The following is a 25,417-nucleotide window of genomic DNA, read 5'->3' on the forward strand; positions in this document are numbered from 1 at the left end:
TAAATCAAATTGGATGTAATCCTGACAGCAATTTTTTTTAAGAGTAAGTGTTTTAGAAATGCAGATTTCATGAGTGAGTCAGGCATCTTTGGACAGGGTTACTGACACTTGCTTTTATGAATATAATGTCCCAGGAGAGAGAAAAATGTTTCCTGAATTGTTCAACTGTTGAAGTCACAAATTCACTTCATTAGTTGAAGATTTAACTTTTTTTAAACGTCTCCAGTTAATCAATTTTTAAGTGCATTATTATTTGGAAGTGGATATACAATAAAGTGATTATTGATGTATTTAAAATCCTCAACTGCTGAAGTATTTGATTAAAACAAGGGTTAAATTATATCATATTTCCAGCATGTTGTTTTTGATTTCTCAAATAAGTTTGTCTTTATAAATCCTAATTCTGACTTTTACAGACTAGCAACTCTGCATTACTTTGTTTTATGTTTGTGTCCAGCCAAATGGAAACAAGATTATTCTTCCCCCCCCCCCCCCACCCCCAACCCCAAACTATGGCGACTGGAAGTGAAATAACTTTACAATAATCTACATTTCTTGGGGTGCGTTTGTTAGTTTTGATCCTAATGCAGTCAAGTTGCCCACTGGCTATTGTTCTATTTCTCAGTAAGTTCCTTTCCAATATTCTGGTTAAGGTTAGGTGGGGTGAACTGAGGTGCACTCCTCTGTGTCTGTTGAAACTCAGCATTGATCTTGCTAAATGTCTGAAAATTGGAAGTATTCCAATATCCAACTGATTGTTCCTAGAACATTTTCAAAGTAAATTTTGAATTTGCATTTAATGTTTCTAGCTTTGCTTCCCAATAGATCAGATAGATTTTCTAATTTAAAAATAGCACCTTTTCAATGCCAAGCTTATAGTGAAATGAGAAGGCAAAGGTTCTGTTCAAATGGGAATTGAATACTTTAAAAAAAATGCAGAAAATGCTTCTTCACGATACTGGAGGAGGAGGAGGGCATATCTGTTTAGGAATTGGTTAAATTCTCTGATAGGTTCTGTGTATGCATTATCGAATACATTTTAAAAATAAAACTTAGCTGTGAAATTGTTAGAAATGAAAGATTGCCACAGTTCCTCAAACTGATCAGAGCTCTGTTTTATGGGCTGATACAAATTTGTCTGTCCTTGTATTAAATCAACAATTTATGCATCTGTACAGGAATGGGGTGTAACTTATTGGCCCTCTAAGAAGCAAGTGGATTTTGAGCCCTAACATTACAGAGTCATAGAGCAATACAGAACAGATACAACCCCTTCAGGCCATGGAGTCCATTCCTACTACAGTGCCCACCCAACTAGTCCAAATGTAAGTTATGTAAGAACTGTGAAAATATATTTACACTTAAAATGTTTAAGCGGTAAAACATGCATGTTTGTGCTGTTTTCAGTTGCATTTTGCCTGTTAATGGTTTATCATTATGCTCAATTTTGAGGACGAAGCCTAATGGCAGTTGTGATCAAGCTGTGGAACTTGTGATTGACGAAAAGAGATGATGAGCTTTAAAACGGTAGGTAGTGGGGTGGGAGAAATCTACTTGAAACAAGCCAGTAATATAAAGCAGTAGAAAACTGTATTTAAATTTGAGTAATATTGCAAGTATGTTGATTAAGCATTATTTGTGCTTATAATTCATCATGGTTTTATGTTAAAGTACATAAATTGCATACATCACGGTGCTGCAATGTAATACATGGGCGCCTCGCTTAAAGAAAGCTCAAAGTTAGACTCACATTTTGGACTCCCACGTCTCCCTTTGAATTAGTTTAATGTTTTGAAATTGCAATACTTAACTGGTGATACAGTATTTTAAAAACTTATCCAAGTTGGCTATCAGCTGGCTGAAGTGCAGTGAGATGGTTGAGTTAAAAATAAAACAGTTTAGTGTGTGTTCTTCAGAAGGGAAGATGTGATGGGTTTTTTTTTTAAAATATAAGGCAGATAATGGAATAATTCACTGGTTCATAAATGGTAGGTAGCAGATGATGACAGTTTTTTTTAAAAAAAAGAGCAGAAATAGCTAGCTACATCGGAAAGATTGGGTAACTGGCTCATGAATACTGAGCTAATTGAACAGTGTTTTGAAGGAAATTAAATGACCAATAAAAGAAGTACCAATTTTGCTAAGTGCATTGGGTTTAAAGGCATATAATATGCTTCAAAGTATAACTCTTCCAGCCAAACCAGTTAAAGTGAGCTTTGCTGATACTGTGAAAGTAATGCAGGAACGCTTGGAACCAAAGCCGCTATTGACAGCAGAACACTTCAGGTTTTATAAGTGAAATGAAAAAGGAGAGTCCATTTCTGTGTACTTGGCTGAATTGAAGAGATTGTCTGAGCATTGTCAGTTCAATGATGGGTTAATGGTACACTGAGAGATCATTTAGTTTGTGGAATCATACAAGAAATCATTCAAAAACTGTTCCTAACTGAAGAACAACTTGCATTTAAAAGAGCAGTTGAAATTGCTATATCAATGGAAACAGCAGACAGACACAATTGAGTTGAATGTGAGAAATGAAAGTGAGCATGAACAAAATTGCTGTCTCAACAGAAACTGGCCTGGCTGAACAAATTGTGTTGGGTTGTAGCAGGGGTTCACATACATGAAACAAATGCAGATTTAAGGGGGAAATTTGCTGATTATGCAACAAAGTAGGACACATACAAAGAGCATGCCAGGAAGATAAAATAAATGGACTGTACAGAAAAAGATAGAATGTCTAGTTGTAGTTTTAAAGAACACTAATCACATGCTGCTGTTGATGGAAAAATCTGATAATGATGAGAATGACAAAGGACTGAGTAGCCTTAAGATTTACAATGTGAAAACTAACAATAGACGAGCAATATGGTGTACACCAGAAGAGAATGGCAAATCAATTAAAATAGAATTGGATATTATCTCAGCTGTTTCAGTCATTCCATAAAATGAGTATGAGTAGCATTTCAAGGACACTAACTGAAGCCTGCAGATATCCAACTAAGAACTTGAGAAAAGATGACACCTGTGGGAATGACATTTTTGATAATGAAATACAACAACCAGCAAGCCATGTTGGTCTTGTATGTGGTTCAAAGTAGGTGGGCCAGCATTGTGAGGACATAATTGGCTAAGGCAACCACAACTTGATTGAATTTCCTGTCACCAGTTGCATGCCACATCCCCTGCAAGAGAGCTAACTGAAAGCAAACTAAGAAAGGCACTGGATGATTCTACAACTGTATTTATACCAAGTGCCATGAACTGTTGCCCAACAGCGACAAAAGGGTGTTGGTGCCTCTGGTTGGAATGCATATTGGATCAAGCAAGGACCATGCTGCTCAGAGGATTTCCGAAAGTGATGAAAGCTGTGGTCTGACTACAACAGTTTTTTGTAGACAACATCTGATAAAGTTTCTGATATGTTAGTCAGGCAGTTACTTGCAAAATGTGGCTTGGTTTTAAGCTGGAAGAGTTCAAGGAGCTTCGGGAATGTTGCAAGTGTTTGGGTCTTGTGAGTGTAAGGAACCAGAATCTACTCTGCGTACATTAAGGTTATTTTATGAACTTCAAGTGGGAGATAGAAAGCTGCTTGTAAAGGTAGATGCTGAGACCAAAGTCTATTTGGATGAACGGAAGGCCAAGAAGAAAGGAGTCAATGGAGGTACAAAAACAAAGGATTCATCAGATGATTTTATGGATGAGGAAACAAAGAAGAGAGATTGGATCGCAGAGGGAACAATAGAAAGATTAATAAGAGAACACTCCACTACATTAAATAGACATTTCCAAGTTCAAGATATCTTCTAAAAGGAGGAAAGGGAAGGAGAAGAAAGATGTGCAGAGCTATCAGAGTCACTTCTGGCAGTCTTGAGTCAACTCCTACAATCCACAGGGAGGAGGCACCAGAACCTGATACTGTTTTCACAGCCGTAACTTTTACTTGCGAAGCAGAGTGACCTCCCTTGTCAGGAAAGATGTTATTCCACAAGAGTAAGAAATCCTCTATAGCATTTAAATCTTTAGGCCTGAATGGGACAATGTAAAGTTTACTATGACGTGGATGCCTGTATATAGTAGTTGTATTATATTGTATATACAGTTGAGATGCATCTCTATTGAGTGGGAGTTTATAGCTAAACTGGGAGGAGTGCTATGTATTTAAACTTCCAGTAATATTTGAGTTATATTGTAAGTATATTGTTTGAGCATCTTTATTTGTTTATATAAATATGTGAATTGCAAACATGATGCAACTGTGATATGCTTGCGTCTCGCTTAAAATAAAAAATGAACTATGACTCATATTCCCAGCTTTCTCATTTTCCTTTTGAATTAATTCAATATTTATGTGCAATTTGAAGCTAAAGCAATGAAATGAGCAAATTAGTTCTGATGATCAAAGTTGGATTCTGATGTATCACATGCTTACCATCGGCCACCTTCATTTACAACTGATACATACTTTAGTTTTGTTTTATTTGTGTAACTAGTGCTAATTCTAGAAATGGGGCGTGTCTTAAGGCATCCAACATACTGTAGCAGTTCACTTTGCCTTCAGTCTTTTGGAGTCAAGACTTGGAGTCCTTCTGAATCTGCCTGACAGTCCAATCCCATCACAGCCTTTCCTACTGTCATTCTTACCAAATAAACCTGCAGATATTTTTTTCAGTTTGTACAAGCTTCTGACATTTCAGAACAGCTTATGGTGGGCCACAATATTTTACTGCTGTGCTCGGTAATGAGCAATTGGCAGCAAACTTGATGTTGGCTAGAGTTTTTAAAAAAAGTACGTACTCTGAAGAATTGGTCTCTTATTGTATCAAGATGCAGTGCATATGGCAGAGGCTCTGAAGTTGATTTTAATGCGTTCAGTAATTTGCTAGGGAATTCTCAGTTTCGTAATGAATGAACATGTTTACATTTTGAGTGGATCTAGTGACAACTGCCAGCTGTGATAAGAAAATCAGATAATTCACAAACATTCTGATTGTCTCCAATTAATTTGAAACTACTGATTATGTTGCAGTACAAATCCACCCCCATTGCACTAATGTTAAAATGTGTTGGTGTGCCAGAGTAATGACTGATGTAAATCATTGATTTACAGTCAGAAAACCATTTAGAACACAAATATGATTCAAAACTATTTGATTCTTGATATTACAGGCTCTAAAATTGAATGTTATTGCTCTTTGATAAAGAATAATGAAGTAATTGAACCTAAAATTTACAAGGATGATGATCAGGACAAATTGCCGACTATTAAAATGCATGTAAAATGATGGAGGAACTCAAGCAGGTCAGGCAGCATCTATACAAAGGAATAAACATTCGACACTTTGGCCTGAAACCCTTCATCAGTATTTTGATAAGTCCCGATAAGACCCTGATTTTGATAAGTCCTCATGGAAACACTTCAACCCCTTCTGGGTTCGAGAGGCACAAATGGCTAAGCTAAAGAATAACTGGCATTTAGATCGATAGAAGATCAATTGTGAATTTTCCAAATCCTAGATAACTAGCAATGTCTTCAAAAAAAATTGTACCTGCAATCTTGTCACTTTTTTTTTTAACCAAAGAAAAATTGACAACTTTTTTTAAGCTAATCAAATTTTGACTAGCATGTTGATGTCCTGTCTCTCTGCTCCTTCCACCCCCTTGTTATATTCTGTCAGTCTTGGACGGTGAAGTTAACAGTGGGGACAGTTTTCAAATTTTTCCTGTCGGCTTCTGTTATTTGCACTTTGCCATTTGCTATTTACTGCTGGTAAAATTCTGTGACTAAATTTATTTGTTGGATAAGAGTTTCTTTGCTTTTTGTACAAATCTCTGGATGTATCTGATGCACCATCAATAACTCTTGGAGACGTGAGTCGAGATGGGCTTTTATTAGCTGGAAGAAAGCAGCGTTAGCAGCAAGAGCCCACCACACAACATCCTGGAGACTGAGGGAGGAGCAGTGCCTCCAATCGCCTTTATACAGGGGTCTGTGGGAGGAGCCACAGGAGCAGTCAGCAGGTGTGCGTGTCCAGACAGGTATATGTAGTTCGCCACAGTATCATTCCAAGCATTTATTTGTAGAGAAACATTATGGTAACTGAATGAACTTGGGGCTTTCTTCTTTAATAATGTCAAAATTTGCTGTGGAATGTTAAGTCTAAGCTTCAGGCAAAAGCCACAGGAAATATCCAAAGAATTATTCTTAAATTTTCACTATTACACACTTAGAAGATAACACTTATTATTCAGAAGCTCTCTGACCTCCTGCTTGTAATTGTAATGCTTCAAATGTAAATACAGCTTCTGGTATCTGTACTTGCTTACCAAATTAGAAAATGTGCACAAGGTTGAAGAAGAATTTTCAAATGCAGAGCTAGAAGGATGAGATTCGAAAAAAATTGTGAAGACCTCAGGTTAAAAAGTGGCCATCAATTATTTAGCCATAAGAATTGGAGGACACAAATGATAAAGAGCCGGAAATGACATGAGTTAGGATTTGGAACCCACTATTTGCAGTGGTTTTTTAGTGGGATCCTTCAATAGGGAATTGAATTAATTATTGAAAGGGGGCTTTGGGGAAGACTAGTTATGTAAGGCTAACTAACCACTGGCATGCCCTGCTGGATTGAATGTGTACCCCATGAGTTGCTATACCAGCTAATCCTTTTGACACTATAAATTGCTGACCACTACCTATTGTACTGCTAAAATTTACCTGTTGTAAAAATGGAATCTCACTCCTTCAGGTTTCAATTACCAATCTTAAAGTATAATTTTGCTTTTTTTTCTTATTCTGATTAATTTATCCCATTACTTGAATATGATACCAAGTTCATCTACTTCCATTTTTCTCTTCTGTCTTTACATTTACCTTTACATCTGTCTTTGGTTGATCTGTGGAAGGAAATGTGCAAGTTGTTTACACTGATACTTGGACCTCAACTTCTTTATCTGTTGTGGCGGCAGAGTGGATTGCATTTTAAGCAAGTTGGCATGTAAAGCATTTAGAAACAGAAAATGTCTGAAGGCATAGTCAATGGCAAAGAAGCTGGTCCACGTGGTTGCTGAACTGCAGCAAATGTTGGCATACAGAACTCCTATTTGTAATTTCAGTATCAGGCATAGAAGTGATGTATTGGGAGTTGTACTGGTGCAATGGAAAGAACATGCACAAAGGTATACTGAGTTGATGCCTTGCTTGGAATTTGATGCTATTCTTGATGTGTGTGACTGATTATGCAAAATAATCCTGACCTTGGAGCTCTACATTCACAGATGGCATTTGTTTCAGAGGCTTGTTTATTCAATGCCATTGTTATTGACAACATTTGGAAGGAGTGTTGCATTGCTGTTGTGCTTCAAGTGACCTGATGTGAAATACCCAAACTCTATCCCTTGTTTCTGGCCTGGCCTGGACAGCATTCTGACTGGTTGCATCACTGCCAGTTGTGGGAGTACCAATGCACAGGATTGAAATGCCCTTCAGAGGGTTGTAAATCACAGGCTCAGGCCTTCTCACTATCAAGGACATCTTCAAAATGTGGTGTCTCAAGAATGCAAAGTCCAACCTGAAGGACCCTCATCATCTGGGACATGCCCTCTTCTTCTTACCATCAGGAAAGGAAGTTCAGTAGCCTGAAGCCCCACACTTAATGTTCTAGAACAGTAACTTCCCCTTTGCCATCAACTCATGAACACTACCCTACTATGCCTCAACCTCACAACATCGAGGGGGACATCTTCCTCCTCCTTTCCAGTCTTGACGAAGGGTCTCTCCCCGAAATATCGACTGTTTATTTCCATCCATAGATGCAGTCTGACCAGCAAACTGTATGCATTGCTGGAGATTTCCAGCACCTGCTGTACCTCTTGTGTCTTGCATTTATATTTTTATTAACTTGTGGTAATTTGAAATGCCTGCACTGCACTGCTGCCACAAAACAAATTTCACAATGTAGTTGTGGCAACACTGAACCTATAGACTTAACCCACAACCTGCAGACTCACTTTCAGAGACTTGTCTCATGTTCTCAATTTCTGGCTTATTTTGTTTGAATCTGCAGTTCGTTGTCTATTGTACATTGGTTATTAGTCCACAATGTGTGTGGGTTTTCACTGATTCTATTGTTTCTTTGTATTTACTGTGAAAGTTCACAATAAAATGAATCTCAGGGTAGTATATGGTGACATGTATGTATGTTGATAATAAATTTACTTAGAACAATAAACTAAATTATTTGCTGATGCCGAGCAGTGTAAGTTACCATGAAATTCACTGTTCCTGGAGGCAGTTTCCCAAAGTAAAGTTCACATGAGGTCTCGATTAAGGGTCTTGTCAATTCCCTCCATTGATGCTGCCTGACCTGTTGAGTTCCTCCAGCATTTTGTGTGTGTTCCACAAGAAAGCTGGCTCTGATCTGAATGGCAAGACAGGACCTTGTTGATCATCGGTCCCCTTGAGAATCATGATCACAGGCTAAAGTTGCATTCAGTAGCTGCTTGATTAGGTACACCTGCTCTAATCAGCCAATTATGTGACAGCAGCTCAACGCGTAAAAGCATGCGGATGTGGTCAAGTGGTCCAGTCAGTGTTCAGACCAAAAATCAGAATCTGGAAGAAATTGAAGTGACTTTCACTGTGGAATGATTATTGGTTCTGGACAGGATGGTTTGAGTATCTCAAAACTGCCAGTCTGGGATTTTCGTGTACAACAGTCACCAGAGTTTACAGAGAATGGTGCGAAAAACACAAAATATCCAGTGAGCTGTAGTTCTGTGGGCAAAAATGCCTTGTTCATAAGAGAGGTCAGAGGAGAATGGCCAGACTGGCTCAAACTGACAGGAAGGAGATAGTAACCCAAATAACTGCAAGTTACAACAATGGTATGCAAAAGACCATTCTGAACATACAACACATCAAACCTTGAAGTGGATTGACTGCAACACCAGGGGAGCATGAACAAAGATCATTTTAAGCATAGGGGCTACTTAATAAAGTGGCCACTGTGTGTATAATGACTGTCAAAGTATTTGAACATTTCTGAATGCCTCTAACATTTACACATATTGAAAGTTAAGAATACTGTTTGGGAATATTAAAACATGTAGACTTCAACAGTGGTATATGTTTAAATGCACTAAATGAGTTTTAATTCAAATAATAGGCTGTAAATTGCCATTAATTTGACTTTCATCGCTGCAGACTTTCCATTTGAAATAAATGGAGCTGTTGAACCTCTGCCAGTTCTAACAGAGGCCACATTCAGTTGGCACACCTGTCAGTGTAATTCCTGAGAAATCTGTGAAGGCTCAAATTTGACACCTTGGCTCAGGAATGCATTGGTCCTATCAGCAGTGAGAGTCTTCTGAACTTGAATGTTTACACAGACTTGCATGCTCCAAATCTCTGCACAATTATTGAACTAAAATCTGTATTTCCATACATGTAACCTCTTTAATGGAAAATTTGGGCTTTTGGTTTCCTTGTGGGAAAAGCAGTGAAGCACGTTAACAATCTCAATGATAATTAACGGGGTCCTAACAAATTGTAATAGTTGGCAAGAAAATGAGAGGTGTAGGGTGCAGTTCTAAGCATCCCAAATATTATTTTGGCTCCATTTATACTATTGTATCCTGTGCTGTGCTCTTCAAGAAGCTTATAAAGATGCGGCAGAAGATTTTTAAAACATAATAGATTCACTAAAATGGTGCTGGTGTTGGAAGGCTGGGTTTCTGCCTGGTATTCAAAATTTTTAGCATGTGGAGTACTTGATTATCCAGAGGATGATTGGGACCTGGCACAACATGAACACTTTTCCTTGTTCCTGCATTTAACTGGGATTGCACATTTAAGAAATATCATAGTCCTCATTGGGCTGGTAGATTTATTTTTCTGTGCTGTGGGCTTTTAAATATTCTATCACGGACCATAGCATTAATATTATCCTTACTTTTTAATAAATCTCAACACTAAACTCCATGTAATTTTAGGAGCAGTTGTCTGGTAAATTTGCCCTGATTATTGTTTTCTAGGAAAACTATGTAATAATGTGATTATCTTGTAAATTTAGATTTCACTTTTAGCCAAGTACATTATGTGCTTTCCAGATCTGTTAGAAACTAGCTTTATAATTGTCTTTGGCTGTACTTTTTAAAACCATACAGGAGATCAGTGCTAAGGGCTTTCCCTCCTCCCACTCTTATACTTAGTATTTCCACATGACGTACAGGCAAAGCTAATTAACTGGAGAGACTGAAATATTGTACTTAAGTTGTATATTGCTACCTTCATGTTGAGGACACACTCCAGTAGTAAGAGCACTAACAGAATGAGTCATTATAACAGAGAGATGTGTAACTCACAGGAATCTGGCTCGTATCCCTGTATTCTTTTTCTTCTGTGGCAGAAACCTGGCACGAATCAACCAATAAATCACCCCTCACAAAAAAAGAAAATCTACAGATGCTGGAAATCTAGGCAACACACAAAATGCTGGAGGAACCCAACAGGCCAGGCAGCACCGATGGGGGGAGAAAAGAGTATTGTCAACGTTTCAGGCCAAAACCCTTTGGCAGGAATGGAGGGGGAAAAGATTCTGATCTTTAAAATCTACTCCTCAGCTTTTTTTCCCCTCCAGGACTACAGAAGGGTCTTGGCCCGAAACATTGACAATACTCTTTCCCATAGATGCTACCTGGCCTGCTGAGTTCCTCCAGCATTTTGTGTGTGTTGCAATAAATCACCCCTGCTTGGTGTAGTGACGCTGCCTGTGAGGGCTGGTGTTGTGCTGGCCAGGGTGAGGGTGCAGCTGCTTGGTGCTGAGATACATAAATGTTGACTTCTCTCATTTATATCGAAACATACAGCAAAATGCACCATTTTCGTCAGTGACCAGCTCTTGAGGATGTGCTGGGAGCAGCCCACACTGTGCTTCCTGTGCTGGGATAGCATGACCGTAACTTACTAACCCTAGTCCGTATGTCTTCGTAATGTGGGACGAAACTGGAGCACCTGGAGCAAACCCATAATGTCATGGGGAGAACTTACAAACTCCTTCCAGGCAGCGGCAGGAATGGAACCCGACTTGATTTTACAGCTGGTCCTGTGAATCACTGCGCTAATGGCTATGCTGCCCATGTCCCCCCTCTGGCATTCCTGAAGACTTGCAGCATTTGTTCCATATGTTGATACAATGCTTGGATCCGATGGGGTCTTTTCACCACATGGTGGGTGTGATGGAAGCTGCTCTCTACTCTCCATCCCCTCCTGTTTTGACTGCACAGCACTTCCCATCCCAGAGTTCTCCATGGTGTTTGTTAGCTGTTGAGTTTGTGCACTCAAAACAGGGAGATGATGTCTTCCATCACATCCACCAAGAGGTAATGGGAAAGAAACAGCGGCTCTTTGAATTTCAAAGCTTTGGAGTGCTGGGTAAACGGTCCATCCAAACTAAGAGGAATTTTCTTGCTTTGATAGGCTCTGTGGAGGGCAGGGATTTGTACCAGTGTGACTGTACAGTCCAAATAGTTATCTGGTGTTTGATCAGGTTTATTGAGAAGGTAATAATGAATTGACAGTCAATGGAACTAAGTGGAATACCTGTGAATGGTCAGAACCAATATAATGTTGGACAATTTGCTCCACTCTCGTGAAAGATCTAAAAATTTGCAGCAGAGTCTGTTTTGCCAACTTCGGGAGTTTTGTGCTTTGGTTTTAAAATGTGTGTCACTTTGCACTTATCATCTTGAGGGAAGTTTGTACAAACAATGCAGGTTTGAAAAATTTAAATAGAAGCAACAATGAAGAAAACTGAAATCTGAAATTAACAAGTTAATATCTTCAGCTAATAATGACTTTGATTATTGAAAATGTTTAAGTGAGTGGCTGTAATTCTTTCACAGTTGTGTAATTGTATTCTTGCACAGTTAGGGATGTGTTTAAGATGGTGCTGGTGAGACAGTGGCACCTTACTGACAGCAAACAAATTTTCTAGTTATTCTACAAATCATGCTTTTTCTGGACAATGTTCACCTGCAGTTAATGCCCTGTAACTTTCCTTTTGGATTTATGTTTTTGAATTGCCTGGCATTTCTTTGTGGAGTGAACAGGAGCCAAGGTGGGGTGTGGTGGGTACAGGCCAAGTCAAAGTGGCGGAGCCCAGACCTGAATGTAAGGACAAGCCTATGTTTGACCATTGCTGGAGTGGAATGGGGCTGAATTAAAGTGGCAAGATCTGGGTCCAAGAGCAAGGAACAAGCTGTTGTTTGACCGATTTAAGCACCAGGCCAGATTGAAAACGTCAAGATGTGGTTGCGGCTGGAGACGAGGGATGGGCTGGTGTTCAGCTTACACCTCCATGAGGTTTATTCATCTGTGCTGAACTGAGGCTGTGGCCTGCAACTGACAGGCTCCTGGACTTGTTGCAGTGATGAACTGGCTTTGTGGAACTCACTCTTGTGCACTATAGTTCTGAGTGTTAGTTGTTTAGTTTTTGTTTGCACGATTTGTTCGTCGTTTCTCACATTTGTGTGTTTGACCATCATCTTTAAATGAGTTCTATTGTGCTCCTTTGTTTTGTGGCTGCCTGTAAGAAGATGAATCTCAAGGTTGCATAAAGTATACATAGGTTGATGACACTGGACAGCAAATTTTTTTGGAAGTGTTGCTTTCTTGGAATTTTTTATTTATGATGGTCTGCTTGAAGCTGAAAACATATCATTTCAGACCACTAGTATCACATAGGAATTTGGAGAAACAAGACATTAACTTTTATTGAATATAACATGTTTAGTTGCATAATGATGCTGACACTTTACAATAGTTCAATTTAGCTAAAAATGTTTTGATTTTCATTTGTACACAGTGTTTGATGCCTCTCATTTAAGGGTCCAGCAATAATCAGCCAACACTAGATTCTTTTTCTCCATGACCACATCTCCTGGTGAAACCTTTCACCATGCTTGTCATTGACAGTGCGAAGATTTGCAGGGTAGAAATCTAAATGGGAATGCAGAAAATGACTCATTGGTGACATGTTGCACTTCATGGTTTTGTATGCTGGGAGCTTGTTATCAACCAGCTGCATGTAGTTTGGTGCTCTGGAGTTGCCAAGAAAATTTTGAACAACTTCCTTGATTGCCTTCATGGAAATTTCTGTGCCCAGTGACAGCAGATTCAACCCTTGTAGTCTTGAACCCAGTAATTCTACTTTTGCCTTTGACAAACTCAAGTCTCTGACCAGATCATTTAACCCGTATTGAGTTATCGGTTGAGGCTCACTCAACATGAAGGGTTGAAAATCTGTATCAGTATCACTTTCTAATCCTGCCTCGTGCATCATGGTATCTTCATCTGTCTCTGATGGCTTTGATACTGGAAGACTATCATCATGTGGCACAGATCTCATGGCTGAAGGGAGATTGGGCTATTCAGTGGATTTCTTGTTTTTTAAGCAGAAAAACCAGACACTGGTCAGACGGAAGAAGCAGCAGTCTGTCACATGATTCTTTGGCTCTCACCATATTATCAGGACAGCAAATGGCATTTTTCTTCCAAGTTCACCTCAGCCAACTCTAAGATTGACTGTGCATGTTGTGCAACAAATGTCAAGAGCCCACGTTTTGTCATGGTTGGCAATTTTACACCCAAGGTAGAGCTCAAAGGCTTAACTAAGAGGAGTTGTGCTCTGTCTTTGAGATTTAAGTGTATACTTGCCACAGGTATACCAGAAAGTATCGCAGTTGTTGCAACATTTGTGAGCCATTTTCTATCATAAATACAATTATAATGACTACACACAATATGCTATGCGTGTAGAGCAGGTGCATTAATATGATCGCATCTGATGTACATGTAAGCTCAATGCATAGAACGGTGTGTGCGTGTGGTGCCTTCGTAGCCGCACTAAAACCTGTTGTGCCATGCAGCATCCACCCTGCCTCAGCATGTCTGGGCAAGATAGTCCTGCTAAAGGATTTCAGCCCAAAACTCTCTTCCATAGATGCTGCCTAGCCTGCTGAGTTCCTCCAGCATTTCTTTTGTGTTGCTTTGATTTCCAGCATCTGCACATCTTGTTTGTTAGAAAAACTTTCGGCTGACATTGTGGGTAACATCTTAATTGAATTATGAATTGAAATAATAAATAATAGTAATTTTATATTTTTTTAAAAATGGTGCACCATGGGGAAATCTCATGGTGATTTTCATGATCAGCAGCTCAAAATCCATAAGATACATCCAAAAGTATTCAGAGAACAAAACCTTTGCTGTCCAGTGTAATAAATGTACTTTGAACTGTCTAAATGTTGAAGACCATTATAAAACTGCAAGTATGCTGTGTCAAAGCATAGCTCAGTTATGATATTGTAGCCATTAGTGAGACTTGGTTGCAGGAGGGGCAGGACTGTCAGCTCATTATCCCAAAGTTCTGTCGTTTTAGATGCGACATAGTGGGAGGAGTTAAGGGGGGAGGGGTAGCGTTACTAGTCAGGGAAAATGTCATGGTGGTCCTCAGCCAGGACAGTCTGGAGAACTCGTTTAGTAAGGCTTTATGTGAGGAACTGAGGAAGAAGAAAGTTATGACCTTGTTAATGGGGTTATACCCAACAGTCCATGTGATTTAGAGGAACAAATCTGCAGAGAGATCGCAGACTGCTTCAAGAAATATCAGATTATTATAGTAGGTGATTTTAACAAAACACATACTGCAAAAGGACTAGATAGGATAGAGTTTGTCAATGTGTTCAGGAAGCTTTCCTTAATCAGTACATAGAAGTCCCCAATGAGAATGAGTTGATCTGCTGTTAGGGAATGAAACAGGGCAGGTGATAGATGTTTGTGTAGGGGTACACTTCGCATCTAGTGATCAAAATGCCATTAGTTTTGAAGTAAATATGGAGAAAGATAAGTTTGGTTTGTGGATTGAGATTTTGGTTTGGAGAAAGGCCAATTTCAGAAGGTATCAGAAAGGATCTGGCAAGTTTGGATTGGGACAGGCTGATTTCTGGCAGAGGTGTACTTGGTAAGTGGGAGGCCTTCAAAAGTGAAATTTTGAGAGTACAAAGCTTGTATGTGCCTGTCAGAATAAAGGGTAAAGATAACAGGTGTAGGGGATCTTGGGTTTCAAGAGATATTGAGACCCTGATTAAGAGGTTAAAAAAAAAAGAAAGTGCATAGTAGATATATGCAAGTAGGAATAAATGAGATACTTGTGGAATATAGGAAATGCAGGAGAAAATTTAAAAAAATCAGAAGGGTTAAAAGAAGACATAAGATTGCCCTAGCAGACAAGGTGAAGGAGAATCCCAAGGGCTTTGACAGATATGTTTAGAGCAAAAGGGTTACAAGGGACAAAATTGATCCTCTGGAAGATTGGAATGGTAATCCACATGTGGAGCCAAAAGGGAAAGGGGAGATTGTAAGTGGATGTTTTGCATCTGCATTTACTTGGGAGATGGACCATAGAAGTGAAGCAAAGCAACCGTGAGGTCATAGACCCTATACAGATTACAGAGGAGGTGATCTTTGTGTCTTGAGACATTTTGGGTCGTTAAGGGCCTGACAAGGTGTTCCCTTGGACCCTGTGGTAGACAAGTGCAGAAACTGCAGGGGCCCCAGCAGAGATATTTAAATCATCCTTAGCTGCAGGTGAGGTAATGTTGTTCTGCTGTTCAAGAAAGGCTCTTAAAAATAAGCCAGGAAATTGTAGGTTGGTGAGCCTGCCACCAGTTGTGGGAAAGTCTGTGGAAGGTATTCACAAGGACCAGATAGGAGTATTTGGATAGGCATGGACTGACTAGGGGTAGTCAGCATAACTTTGTGTGTGGTAGATCGTGTCTGACCAATCTCCATAGTTTTTTGAGGAAGTTACCAGGGAAGTTGGTGAAGGCAAGGCAGTGGATGTTGACTACATGGACTTTAGTTAGGCATTTGACAAGGCCCTACATGGGAGGTTAGTCAAGAAGTTTCTGTTGCTTCACATTCAAGATGAGGTAGTAAATTGGATTTGAGACTGGCTTTATGGGAGAAGCTGGAGAGTGGTAGTAGATGGTTGCCTCTCTGACTAGAGGCCTGTGACTAGTGGAGTGCTATGGGTGTCAGTGCTGGTCCTGTTGTTGTTGTCATCTATGTCAATGATCTGGATGATGTGTTTATCTAGGTCAGCACATTTGTGAATAACACCAAGACTGGGGGTGTAGTTAACAGCGGGGAAGACTATTGGAGCTTGCAGTGGAATCTGGACTAACTGGCAAAGTGGGCTGAAAAATGACAGATGGAATTTTTAATGCAGACAAGTGCAAGGTTTGGCATTTTAGTAGGTCAACAAGGATGGGTCTTACACAGTGAACGGATGGGCACTGAGGAGTGTGGTAGAACAAAGGGATCTAGGAATACAGGTACATAATTCATTGAATGTGGAGTCACAGGTACTGTTTAAAACATCACTGCTAGGAATACTGAGCAGATTGTGCAGCAACTGTGGACAGATACGATCTGACCTGTTGAACCTCTCACATTGTTTCTGTATCTGCTGCTTTTGCTTTTCTAGTGCTGTTTAAATGTGAGGGTCGATAGTGTTACCACTCTTAGAAGCTCATAACCCTTTAAAAAGATTTTCCTCTTCACCTCTCCAGCCCTTTCAATCACATTAACACTGTCTTCTAATTGTATAATCCCTACTGAGGGAAGAAAAACATCCTTCCTCTTTGCCATCAGATGAAGGGTCTCAGCCTGAAACGTCGACTGTTTATTTCCCTCCATAGATGCTGCCTGACCTGCTGAGTTTCTCCAGCAATTTGTGTGTGTTTTTCTGGATTTCCAGCAGAGTAATAAAACACTAGAGCCGAAGGAGGCCCTTCAGCCCTTCAAGTCTGTGCCTAACTATTATCTAGCTGGTTCCTTTGACTTCTAGCCGGACCATAGCCCTCCATATTCCTACCATCCATGTGCCTATCCAAATTTCTCTTAAATGCTGAATTTGTACCTGCATCCACCAGCAGCTCATTCTACACAGTCGCTATCCTCTGCGTGAAGATGTTCCCACTCATGTTCCCCTCAAACATCTCACTTCTCTCCCTTAACCTGGGATCTCTTGTTCTCGCCTCACCCAATCTCAGTGCAAAAAGCCAACTTGCATTTACCCTGTGTATACCCCTTATTATTTTATACACCTTTATCAATGTCCTCTCACTCAACTACGTTCCAGGGAATAAAGTCCTAGCTATCCAACCTTTTCCTTAATTCATCCTCAAGTCCTGGCTACATGCTTGTAAATTTTCTCTGCACTCTTTCAGTCTTATTTACATCTTTCCTGCAGGTAGGTGACCAGAACTGCACACAATAATCCAAATTAGGCTCACCAGCATCTTGTATAACTTTGAAATAACATCCAACTTTGGTACTCAATTTATGAAGGCCAATGTGCCTAAAACTTTCTTCACCACCCAACCTGTGATGCCACTTTCAAGGAATTATGGATCTGTGTTCTCAGATCCCTCTGACCCTTCACTGTCTAAGTGTGTGTTTGATCTCCCAAATTGTAATACCTCACACTTGTCTGCATCAAATTCTATCTGCCAGTTTACCAGCTGGGCTAGACTCTGCACCACGCTTGCTGGTCTTCCTCTCTGTCCGCTACATCCACAGTCTTGGAGTCACCTGCAAATTTGCTGACCCAGTTAACCATTTTATTGGCCAGGTCATTGATATAGATGAGCAACAACAATGGATCCAGCACCGATCCTTGTGGCACTCCACTAGTCACAGGCCTTAAGTTGGACAGGCAACCATCTGCTACCACTCCCTGGCTTCTCCAGTGAAGCCACTGTCTAATCCAATTTACTATCTGATCTTGAATGCCCAGCAACTGAACGTTCTTGACCATCCTCCCATGTGGGGCCTTGTCAAAGGCCTTGCTAAAGTCCATGTAGACAATATCCACTGCATTGTCTTCATCAACTTTCCAATAACTTCATCAAAAAAACTCTTAAGATTGGTTAGATCTGACCTACCACATACAAAGCCATGCTGACTATCCCTAATCAGTTCCTGTTTCTTCAAAATCTTTTATATCTGGTCCTTTAGCATACCTGCCAGTAACTTTCCCACTATTGATGTCAGGCTCATTGGCCTATAATTTCCTTGTTATTCTTACAGCCTTTCTTAAGCTACAGAACAACATTAACTATCCTCCAGCACCTCACCCATGGTTAAGGATTTAAAAAGAAACCTGTAGCTGTCCCTATAATTCTGCACAAGCCTTCCATGGGGAGTGAGGGAACAGCCTGTCAGGCCTGAGAGATTGATCCGCTCTAATGTGTCACAAGACAGCAATCTCCTTTTTAAATGCTCTGTAAACTGTACAGGGTCCATGACCTCGCTGTTGTTTTGCCTCACTTCTGCCTGTCTCCTGAGTAAATGGAGATGAAAATGACCCATTTGAGATCTCCCCCATCTTTCAGCTCCATATTTAGAGGACCACTCTGATCTTCGAAAGGTCCAATTTTGTCTGGTCTTAATATATTTATCGAAGCCCTGGGGATTCTCCTTCACTTTGTCTGCAAGAGAAACCTTGTGCCTCCTTTTAGCCTTCCTGGTTTCCTTCTTATGTGATCCCTTGGATTTCTTGTATTCCTTTGCTCCTTCCTGCAACCAGAGGGCCTCAATATCTCTCAAAACCCAAAACCTGGTATAGTTGCTGTTAATTCTGATAGGAACATACAAACATCAAATTGTACTTTTGAAGGCCTCCCACTTACTAAGTACACCTTTGCTAGGAAGCAACTTATCCCATTCCACACTTGCAGATCCTTTCTGATACCATCAACACTGATCTTTCTCCAATTTATAGTCTCATCCAGAGGACCATAAGACACAGGAGCAGATTTAGGCCATTCAGTCCATCGAGTCTGCTCCACCATTCCATCATGGTTGAATACCAGATCCCACTCAACTCCATCTTAACCTTTGATGCCCTGACCAATCAGGAAACGATCTATTTCCGCCCATGGACTTAGCCTCCACCGCAGTCTGTGGCAGAGATTTACTACTCTTTGGCTAAAGAAATTCTGCTGAATTTAACAAGATAAGTGGTGTTACAGGAAAGGTAATGCTATAGATAGCAGAATGGCTGACATGCAGGAGGCAGCGAGTAGGAATAAAAGGGGCCTTTTCTGGTTGACTAGCAGTAACTAGTGGTGTTCCTCAGGGGTTGGTATTGGGACCACTACTTTTCACATTGTTTTTCAATGATTTGGATAATGGAATTGATGGCTTTGTGGCAAAGTTTGCAGATGATATGAAGATAGGTGGAAGGTTAGGTAGTGCTGAGGAAGCAACGTGACTGCAGCAGGACTGAGACAAATTGGAAGAATGGGCAAAAAGAGACAGGTGGAATACAGAGTTGGGAAATGTATGATAATGCATTTTGGTAGAAGGAACAATAGTGTGGACTATTATTGAAATGGGGAGAAGGTTCAAACATCAGAGGTGCAGAGGGACTTAGTAGTCCTCGTGCAAGACTCCCAGAAGGTTAATTTACAGGTTGAGACTGTTGTACAGAAGGCAAATGCAATGTTGGTATTTATCTCAAGGGGAATAGAATATAAAAACAAGGAAATAATGCTGAGGCTTTATAACTCACTAGTCAGGCCGCACTTGGAGTATTGACTAAAGTTTTGTGCCCCATATCTCAGAAGGGATGTGTTGTCATTGGAAAGAATCCAGAGGAGATTCACGAGGATGATTCCAGGAATGAAGGGGTTAATATCTGGGGTGTGTTTGGCAGCTTTGGGCCTGTACTTGCTGGAATTTAGGAGAATGCGGGGGGGGGGGGGAAGGAATCTCATTGAAACCTTCCAAATGTTGAATGAACTAGACAGGGTGGATATGAAGAGGCTGTTTCCTGTGGTGGGGTGGGGTCTCCAAAACTAGAGGGCGCAGCCTCAAAATTGAGGGACTGACCCTTTAAAAAAAAGAGGTATCCTGTCCTTCCCCCCCCCCCTCCCATTATCTTGAAAACATCTGTGGAATCTCGCATTGATGATCTACTGGACCCTTTCTAATTCTATTCATATTTGAATGCAATACTCCAGTTGACCCTGGAATATTTTACAAAGTTGATTGTTTATTTGCTTTTCTTCTTTACTTCTAGTGATGAAGCCCAGAATTATTTAAGCCTGATTTAACTATTCCACCATGATATCCACGTATATCAGTTGGTCCCTCAACTTGTGCACCTTTCCCAGGATGGTCTTCTTTCATACTTGATATTAAAGAGAATGAGGAGACTCACTGCACATTTCTTTGCATGAAGCTTCACTTACCAATGTGTGCTGGTTCCACCAGACTATTTGTATGCTGCAGATACCTCAGATATAATCCTCTTTGCAGTTCACAACTATGCCAAGCTTTGTCATCTGCAGATTTTCAAATGAGGCTAGGCTATTAATGTAAATTTTAAAGAAAAGCAATGATGTGATGGTTTTTCTGTCTTGATGTGGGAATAAACAACTGAAGCTTTTTGGAGACTGTATGGCCCACTTGTGATATTGAAATAACATTTTAATATCACAAGTGGGCCATACAGTCTCCAAAAAAAATCAAATGGAATGACAAGCTGTGGAGCCAAAATCATCCAAAATTTTTGGTGTTTTATTTTCTGGTCACAGTCCTGTGAGTTGAGGAGAAAATTCCAAGTATGATTTAAAAAAAATACTGAGAAATAAGGAAAGATAAAATTGTTTTCATTTTTTTCATATTCTCTTCCTATATTATATGTAAATAGATTCAAAAGTGACCTTATTTCTCATCTTGCATACTTTGCAAGCTGGAAAACCAAGATGACTGAAACACACTGGTTCTGTTAGCTATGCAAATCTAAGGGAGACAATCTTCAGCCCCGCCAAACATGTGAGATTGAGGTGTCAGCCCACTTCAAAGCCTGTTTGTGAGGATGCTGTGTGTTTCATTACCTTGTTGCAAATAAGTGCCATGAAACACCAGATGGTGCACCGCATACAATTGAAAGATTAGCTTTATAATTAATTTGACTAAAGTGCTTTTAAAGAAAGAACAAAAAAGAAAAGGGCGCATTTTAATGGAGCAGTCTAATGTGCACAAGTTGAAGCTCATGATTCCCCCTTCGCCGACCCTCCTTCGATCTCATTCCGGGCTTCATCGAATCACAGCCCCGCTCCAGGTCGAATCCCACCTCTTCTAACGGCAGCTTCTCTCTTCATCTCCCTAACAAAAGACCCCAAGCCCAATTTTGGTGTCCCTCACCAGAGAAAAGTCCCCTCAATCTGGCCAACCCAATTGAATGGCACACAATTCTCCTATCTCATCTTCAGTAGTAACCCAAACAAGCAGCTTACACAATGAAATACAGAACAGCATAACAGCTTAAAAAAAATGAACCAGTGCAATAAGTTTAAACCAAACCAAACAGAGGGGAGAACGGTTTTGACAGCAGATCATCTTGGGATATTCTATTGGAAGTGCATTAGTGGATGGTGAAAGGATAAACTATAGTGCGCCATACATCTTACCTCTGACTTAATCAGCTTCTTGAGCTTACCTTGCCAAACCTCACTTTCAGAATATGTCCTTCTTGAAGTCAACAGTCAGTTCTTTGGTCTTGTTGATGTTGATGCAAGGGTGTTGCTGTGACACCACTCAACCAGATGATCTGTCTTGCTCCTTGTCACCATCTGAAATTCTGCCAGCTTTTGTTAAGTCTGCAAATTTTTGCTGATGTTTGAGCTGTACCTATGCACACAACCATGGGTATCGAGGGAGTAGAGCCGTGGGCTAAACACTCAGCTTAGATTTGCACTCGTGTGAATTGTCAGCAAGGAGATGTTATTTCTGATCTGCAAATACTATGGCCTCCTGGTGAGTAAGTTTAAAAATCCAGTTGCAGAAGCCCAGATTTTCGAGTCATTTTTGATTAGAGAAGAGGATATGATTGTGTTGAACGCTGAGCTGTAGTCAATAAACAATGACGTGAGTGATCTGTGCAGTACTCATTGAGGCAGCACACCCTGCTCTTGGGCAATGGTATGATTGTTGGCCTTCTGAAACAAGTGGAAACCACCGACTGCAGCAGTGAGAGATTGAAGTGTCCTTGAACACTCCCACCAGTTGTGTACCAGGAACATCATCAGGGTCTGATACCTTGTGAGTGTTCACCCTCTTGTTAGGAGTTACTTCTGAGACATCACATGGTAACTGGATGCTGTGAGGGTGCACATACATGTAATTTTATTTTCCCTTTCAAAACGTGCATAAAAGGCGTTGAGCTTATCTGGGAGTGAAGCGTCACAGCCATTCATGATGTTAGGTTTCACTTCGTAGGAAGTAATGGCCTGCAAACCCTACTGGAGCTGATGTGCATCCAATTCTATCTGACTTAAATCTAGATTGTTTTTTTTTGCCTTTAAAATACCCTTCCATGGGTCATACCTGGACTACTTGTATAGTTCTGGATCACTAGTCTTGGATGTCACAGATCTAGCTCTCAGCAAACCACGGGTCTCCTGGCTCATCCATGAATTTTGTTCTGGTATGTTCTTAAAGGCACACACTCATCCACATAGATTTTGATGAGATATGTGGTGTACTCATTCAGATTTGAAGATGAATCTCTGAATATCGTCCAGTCCACCAACAGAAAGTTGTCCTGTAAGTGCTTAAATCAGAAACGAGAGGATCTGCAGATCCTGGCAATCCAAGCAACAGGCACAAAATGCTTTCCACCTCTCTTGACCATACCTTTTTGTTCCTCACCACTGGTACTGCAGTCTTTAGTCTCTGCCTATATGCTGAGAATAAAAGCACAGCCAGGAGAAGTTTCCAAAACTTAGGTGTGGGATGATGGTATAACAGTGGTCAAGTGTATTGGCCCCGATGGTTCTACAGGTGATATTTGTTCAAAGACTTATTCAAGCTGGCCTGGTTGAAGGTCCCTGCAATGGTAGTGAAGGGTTTCTTAAATACCCTTAATGTATCTGTCTCTACCACAACTCCTGTCAGGGTGTTCCACGCACCCTCTACTCTCTGTATTAAACAACCTAACTCTGGCACTCTTCTCTCTCCCCCCCCCCCCCCCCGCGCATTTTTCCAATCAACTTAAAATTAAAGCCTCTCATATTAGCCAATTCTGCCCCTAGGAAAAAGTCTGTAGCTATCCATTCTATCAGTATTGTACACCTCCATCAAGTTACTTCTCATCGTCCTTCACTCCAAAGAGAAAAGTCCTAGGTTGCTCAACCCATCTCCATAAATGTGAATACCTATGTAATTAGAAGTAAATCTCTTCTGCACCCTATCTGAAACTTCCAAATCCATCCTATAATGAGGCAACCAGAACTGTACACAATATTCTATATGTATCCTAGCTAGAGTTTTATAGAGATATACCATTATCCCTTGGTTCTTGAACTCAATCTGGACTAATCAAGGGTCAACACCCCATGCGCCTTGTCAATCTGAGTGGCAACTTTGGATCTGTGGAAGTGGATCCCAAGATCCCTCTATTCCACCACATTGCTAGGAATCCTGCCTTTAATCCTTTATTCTGCCTTCAAATGCGACCTTCCAAAATGAATCACTTCACTCTCTTCAAGGTTGAAGTCCATCTGCCACTCCTTAGCTCCTCTCTGCATCCTGTCAATGTCTCTGTTGTTGTCTCTACAACAACCTTCCACACTATACCCCGCTCCACCGACCCGCGTGTCTTCCCCAGCTCCACCGACCCGCGTGCCTTCCCCGCTCCACCGACCCGCGTGCCTTCCCCCGCTCCACCGACCCGCGTGCCTTCCCCCGCTCCACCGACCCGCGTGCCTTCCCCCGCTCCACCGACCCGCGTGCCTTCCCCCGCTCCACCGACCCGCGTGCCTTCCCCCGCTCCACCGACCCGCGTGCCTTCCCCCGCTCCACCGACCCGCGTGCCTTCCCCCGCTCCACCGACCCGCGTGCCTTCCCCCGCTCCACCGACCCGCGTGCTTTCCACTTCCTCATCCTAGTCATAGACTGATTAAGGGTATTCAGCATGGCTTTTTGAGGGGCAGGTCATGTCTTATGAGCCTTATGGTACTCTGTTAAACTTAGACCTTCAAGTTCTCATGTATTATAGTTTATTATCCTTGTACCTCCCGAGTGTGTGATCTATTCTGAATTGTTTCATTATCTTTTTGAGTGCAGTGTGCAAGGATCCACCTTACAAAGTGGAAGAGTCGGGATATGCTGGTTTTATAATGCCGATTGAAGTGTATTTCAGAAACAAGGTAAAGTACCTAATACCTGATATTTTTGTATCTGCTGTTGTGCTTCTTTGTGGTGGAGCTTCTAGCACAGAGGTTGCAAAACACATTTTGCCTTATAAAACGTAGGGAAATGATAGTTCAAGTTTGTAATGCAAGATTGCTTTCAGTAAGATTAGGCTAGCAATTTAACTGTGAACAATTTAAATTTCTTGGCCACCCCCAGTGAAATTGGTTGAACCCATTCAATCTGATACAAAGCAAAGTAGTTTTAGAAGGGAATCAGCCTACTGTGATTGGGGGAGGGTTGAAAACTTTAAAATGGCACTCCATCAAATTTTGTTGTTAAATAACCATCACAAAGTAAGGAGAAGCATCCCATACATTCTGCTTTTAGCCAAGTAGCACTTGTGACCCCCAAGCTTTGTCACTTTGTATAATCTTGATGAATGCACTCTGAAGTTGCAGCAGTATTTCTGGTGATGTCTGAGGAGGAAAAAATAAAATTATCAAATTACAAATCATTATAATTTTTTTACAAAACTGATATGGGTGAATAGTCAAAGCTCAGTCAACGTTCCACATTTCTGCAATTCGCAAGCGTAAGTTTCTAATAGAGTCAGGATCTTGTTGCTGTGGTAGTTTAGCTTCGGATTTGCTTAGCAGACCAGAACGTCGGCAAGCGGGAACAAAAGGATTGGAAACAGCAGCAATGGACACCTGGAGTTCGTCTAAATTTTTAATAGAACTCTAAATTTAAATGGCTGGTTCAAAAAGTCCGGAAAAAGCCCATGGAAGGAAGTTTGGAAAAGACTTTTTATAGTTGATTTTCATTTTGTCTGGTCTGTGATCCCTGCCCCCCCCCCCCCCCACATTCAGTAATTGTCCCAATTCAAGTCTCTTATCCGTGGTATCATTCTAGTAAATGCAACCATTCCAATACCTGATGTTCATCCTGAAATGTATGCAATGCTCCAGCTGAGACTAAACTTATGATTTGCAAGTGTTTACCATGCCATCCATGTTTTTGTACTGTTGCCCTTATTTACAGACTAAACATCCCATCTGTTTTGTACATACATGGATTTATTAAACTTTACTCTAGGTTTCTATTCTCTCAACCTGTCTACTCCAAAGAAAAAAATACTATTTA

General features: G+C 40.7%; 1 protein-coding gene across 4 annotated transcripts in view; it reads left to right on the top strand.

The window, feature by feature from the left end:
• The window catches only part of mllt3 (MLLT3 super elongation complex subunit), a 117,640-nt gene that overhangs the window by 35,376 nt on the left and 56,847 nt on the right, over positions 1–25,417 (top strand). For 2 of the 4 annotated variants that reach the window (XM_059970011.1, XM_059970012.1), the window contains exon 3: positions 24,206–24,288. In XM_059970011.1, the coding sequence (XP_059825994.1) occupies positions 24,206–24,288 (83 nt within the window). Of the gene's footprint in view, positions 1–1,178; positions 1,326–1,452; positions 1,528–24,205; positions 24,289–25,417 lie in introns of all 4 variants that reach the window. The other 2 variants (XM_059970013.1, XM_059970014.1) reach the window with 2 other exon arrangements.

Source organism: Hypanus sabinus, chromosome 5 (genome assembly GCF_030144855.1).
Source record: "Hypanus sabinus isolate sHypSab1 chromosome 5, sHypSab1.hap1, whole genome shotgun sequence".
NCBI lineage: Eukaryota > Metazoa > Chordata > Chondrichthyes > Myliobatiformes > Dasyatidae > Hypanus > Hypanus sabinus.